The sequence below is a fragment of the Trichoplax adhaerens genome, genomic scaffold, assembly GCF_000150275.1.
Source record: "Trichoplax adhaerens TRIADscaffold_16 genomic scaffold, whole genome shotgun sequence".
NCBI lineage: Eukaryota > Metazoa > Placozoa > Uniplacotomia > Trichoplacea > Trichoplacidae > Trichoplax > Trichoplax adhaerens.
Genome location: NW_002060958.1, coordinates 570,189 through 575,326, shown reverse-complemented (window position 1 = coordinate 575,326; position 5,138 = coordinate 570,189). Strand labels below are relative to the sequence as shown.

The window sequence follows — 5,138 nt, the reverse complement described above, 5'->3', positions numbered from 1 at the left end:
TAAATTTCGTGATCTTTTAAAAGTTTCAGTATGCAACGCTGTTGTTTCTTGTTCATGATCAGTTTGCAGTAATGGAAATAATCTCACTTTTTTATGCAATAATATATTAATTGCCTTTAAGAATGAGACAATGCGGAAACAGTTATAATGCTATAGTGCAGAGAAAAGTTACGTATTAGTCTCCTATGTGATCAAATTTATGAGTATCAGGGATGAAAGCACAGGCCTTCAGTACATGTAATCGCTGCCAGCTTACTGTATATAACAAATTGTGCTGTATCACATTCGAGGTCTTTTAAGAATCAGAAAGCAAAGAAAGAATACAGTGTAAAGCGGTTAGTTTATCAATTAATGTAACTAACTACGCTATCGTACTGATTTCAGTTGGCATCATTCTAAGGGATAAAAATAGTAAATAACCGGAGCAATAAAGATTCAATCGTAGAAAGCCTACGGTTGCTCCTTCTGCCTGAGTTGTATCAAATAGATCTGACAGTTGCTGTACAAAAGTATTTTCGTTTAATCTACAGAATACCTATTTACGTACACATTCTTAATTGTCATTGCTTTATAGTATCTTTCATATGTATTTGAACTACTTCACCTATGTTAAATATTGTACACCTTTTTAATATTATTGATAATAGAATCTCTTATTACCTTCAATGGATTCGGTTACGGATATTATGATGCATCTGAGAATCGCGTAATTACATCTGAAAAGAACGATATTTCGTTTGGTGTTAGGACTTTTTCTACCGATGGCATTATTTTAATGGCTAATGGAACTGATAACTATTTGATACTTGAATTGAAGTCAGGATACTTGAGATTGAGAATTCAATTTAGGCATATGACGACATCAGAATACGTTATCAACAATGGAGTGAAAATTTCGGATAACGTATGGCATCAGGTAAGTTTTTCACGGAATAAACACTTTGGAATCTTAACTGTTGACAATGTCAATTCAGCTCATGATAGAAGATCTGGTCTAAGTGGTGTAGATGAAATTACAATCGATGATATGATTTATGTTGGTGGTTTTCCAAGAACGAACGATACCGTTGACACCATCTCGAGCTCTCGCAACTTTAGCGGTTGTTTACGTGATTTGGTGTTTAACGGAATTACTGTCTTGCAAAATTTATTTGGACAGTTTCCTTATGGTGTATCTGCAGGTGTCAATCAAGGATGTGTCACAACTGCGCCTTATATTGCATCCCATCTGCAATCGCAATCTTCAAGACTTATCATTAATATATCACCAAGCGGCTTGTTCGATTACTTGTTTGATTTTTGGTTTCGTACAACAGACAGTGGCCGTAGCCGCGAGTTAGTCTACATTCAGGCAACTTACAGTGCTGTGATTAGTCTGACATCTGGAATTGCAACAATGTTGCAAGTGGGTACAACGGATACACATGTCTTTCAGCCAAGACTTAATGATGGGTCATGGCATCAATTTCGAATGATAAGCTCATCGACAAGCTTTCGTGTATACATTGATAACGATTTTGGCTCCGTTGCCTTTGAGCGAACTTTAACAACCCAACAGTCTCCTCAGATTACAATTGGATCGCAAAACGCTCAAGGCTTTATTGGATGTATACGAGATCTAAAGGTTAATGGAATCTCAAGAAGTGTATTGGATACTAGCTTTGCTCGTAACAATATAATTTATAACAGTTGCTCCATTCAAAACTTTTGTCAACCATTTTTCCCATGCTACAACAACGCTACTTGTGTTAGCAATCCTGGCTCATTCGCTTGTATTTGTGGCTCAAACAGTAATTATGAAGGAACCTATTGTCAGTTGTGTAAGTTAAGATTATAAATAGTGTAATATTGACTCCATCCCATGTAAATTAACGAGTCGACGTATTTTGTAATTAGCACAATAACGATAAACTCTTGCTTTACACTGTAATGATTAATTTAAAAACTATGACAACGGTAATGCAATTGATCAATTTACCAATATAGATAAATATCGCAGAAATTGTCAAGAAATATTCACGTTCAATCCCTCTGCTACAACTGGAGTTTATACTATCGATCCTGATGGTCCGTTAGGCTCTATAGCACCATTTCGAACTCGATGTTCTGACACACAACAGACTGTCACTGAAATAGCTCATGATCGAGAAACTCTGACAGTGTTACCTTCCTCACGTCAGAGCGTTGGTCCTGGAAGATACTCTTATAATTTAATATATAAGGAAGGAACAGGCCAGCAATTTGGAAATGTTTCCATCAAACAAGCAGCAGCGCTAGCTGATATTTCTGAAAGCTGTTCCCAAAATATCGTGTATCGTTGTCAAAAGTCTGTTCTTCTAAACACCCCGAATACGCCATATGGATGGTGGGTATCAAGAAATAACATGAAAATGGTTAGCTGGGGTGGAGCACCCGCTGATTCACGTAAATGTGCTTGTGGTGTTACCGGAAGTTGTGCTAATAGAACCAAAATGTGTAACTGTGATGGTAATTTTGGTAATACCGTGCTGACAGACAGTGGTTCTTTAAACGATAAGAGATACCTTCCAGTTAAACAAGTGAGATTTGGCTTCGAATCGCTGAACAGTAGCAGGATTGGTATATATAGTGTTGGTAAACTGATTTGCAGAGGAAACGGTATGAAAAGGACTACATTAAACAAATGTCTTAATAATGCAATAAGCTTTTTAGAAAGCTCTTAACAAGTTGTTATTAGTAAGTACGCAATATTATACTAATATCTGTTAACCTTGAACCATTTCTACAGCTGCTCCTAACCATATCATCACGTTTACAACAAGAGCATCAAGGATAGAGTTACCAGACTGGCAGAATTCGTTTAAAGGCGTAATAGACATAGCCTTTAAATCAACTGTGGCTAATGGTACATTGTTAAAAAATGTCGGTAGAACTGGAGATTTCTTCGAATTGTCCGTACAGTCGTCTGCTGTACAGATGCAGTATAATTTAGGACAAGGTATCGATAATGCTACCTTAACTGTCAATAGTGCCGCTAATACTCGCTACAACGATGATCAATGGCATAGGGTTCGGCTATTTTTTTCTCCGAGTCGAGTCAGTTTAAGAGTAGATAGCCTGCCAGAAGTATTTCGTACTTTTCAACAATCACATCAGGTAGCAAGACTTGATATTGATGGTCCATTGTTCGTTGGTTATAACCCACAGAGGTAAATGAAAATTGTGAATTGGTTCAAATGTGACACCCTTTAAATTTCTTGTGCAATGTTGTACTTATTTATTCGTATTATCTTATAAGAAGTGCTACTAAATGTATATGTAATGTTTTCGCGTTTGCTTTTTGTTTACTCATGACCAGGCCGTCGAATGGCTTTATTGGATGTATCGGTAGTTTGTATATTAGCGAAAGCTTGCAACATCTTGATTCATTTGCTGCTGCTTTCCAAGGGGTAAAGAATGGATGTGGAAAGGCCTGCTTCTTTCTACCTTGTCAGCACAATACACCATGTACTGGAAACTACAGTAGCTTCCGATGTGATTGCACTAATACTGATTGGACTGGAGAAAGATGTGAAGCACGTATGTTTATTATTATAACGATACTGATTCTACCTTAAGAAATTTGTTGCAGACTGCAATTCGTAGATTGTATAATACTGAAGCTTGATAGACGTTAGAATAGTACCCATGTATAATACATGTTGGATAATTATTTATATAATACTATTACGGTCTAAATGGCAATTGTGTGATTGTTTGATTTTTCTATTTGATCAGCAAAGGGAGCTCATTTCTCTGGTAACAATGTAATTGAATACAAAGCTTCGAACATTTTGCCGCGTCTCCCAAATGGACGTGAGGATATCAGTTTTACTTTTGTTACTAATTCATCGAACTGTAGAATATTTCATGTTCAAACAAGAAGTGGACAACAGATGGAATTTGGACTAGTGAATGGTGAAGGATACGTATCCGTTGGTAATATGCGTGTTACGCTACGAGGCATTCTAAGTGATACCAAATTGCATAAAGTAATAATCAGCCCAACTGATGATACTATCAGCATCGATGGAGTTACCAGCCTTGTGCGCAGCAATGTTGGTTTATCAGTTCTCAATTTGCCCATCGTCGTATTAGGAAGCTCTAATAACGATAATTCAGTATCGATGTGTATTAATGATATTTCTTTCGTTGGAATCCGAATTATGAATTTGGCCTTCAGTATACCCAGAAACAATTCAGTGACATTTATTCGCAACTCGCAAGGTCGTGATCCAATTTCAGGAGTTTGTACTAGTAGTATTAGTTATTGGACTGGTACTCCTACACCCAGTATTCGTAGTCTCTCACCAACTAGAATCCTAGCTACGTTACCATCTGTCGGAGCTCAAGCTAACGTTACGCCAGGAGGTATTGTTGGAATTATAATTTTCTTACTTATTGTTCTTGGAATCATCATTGCCTTATACGTACGTAAATCAAAGCAAGATGCTGGTAAATACACTACTGAAGAAGCTAAAGCAGCTGAACATCAAGCTACTGTCGAATTCAAAGCAATTGGCCCTGAAGTAGATACGATTAATGGGAAAAAGGAATTGTACGTGTGAAATTAATGTGGTTTAATGATAAAATGGATACATGATATCCATTAGCAATGATAACTATGAGCTAATAGATCAATTTAGAACGTTGTGATAGGAATATAACCGACTTATTATAATTGTATTGTAATTGCTTATATCACGTATTATTGTGATAATATAATCCTCGCCACTAAGAGATAAATAAGATCAAATACCTCAGCAGTAACACTTTTATTTGCACTTGCTTAGTTTATTTTAATTATCAAAGGTTACGACTAACCTACGTTATGCACTGATAAAATCTACAAAACTACGGTAAATATTGCAATTAATAGGCCGTAAGATTGTAATCAGGATTGTGTTGAAGTTAATGTTAGCCTAATTATTAAATGTTTTCATGTATTGGGTTTTTTAAATACAATAAGAACTTTTATCTTCATATAATCTAGCCGAATCAGCATCATTAATGTTGATAAATTAGTTAAGGCAAGTTATAAGGCGCGTGAACCACATTCTCCGAATTGACCTGCACTAAAGTGCTAATTTTCTGTTGGCAAGCATAGGCATAGTAAGACC

General features: G+C 36.3%; 1 protein-coding gene across 1 annotated transcript; it reads left to right on the top strand.

Annotated features, from left to right (window-relative positions):
* Positions 1-775: 775 nt before the first annotated feature.
* TRIADDRAFT_60571 (uncharacterized protein) lies at positions 776-4,586 on the top strand (the record flags this gene model as incomplete). Its single annotated transcript, XM_002116579.1, has 5 exons — positions 776-1,820; positions 1,987-2,637; positions 2,768-3,188; positions 3,338-3,558; positions 3,757-4,586. The coding sequence occupies 5 exons, from the start codon at positions 776-778 to the stop codon at positions 4,584-4,586; spliced, it is 3,168 nt and encodes a 1,055-aa protein (XP_002116615.1).
* Between the last annotated feature and the right edge of the window lie 552 nt (positions 4,587-5,138).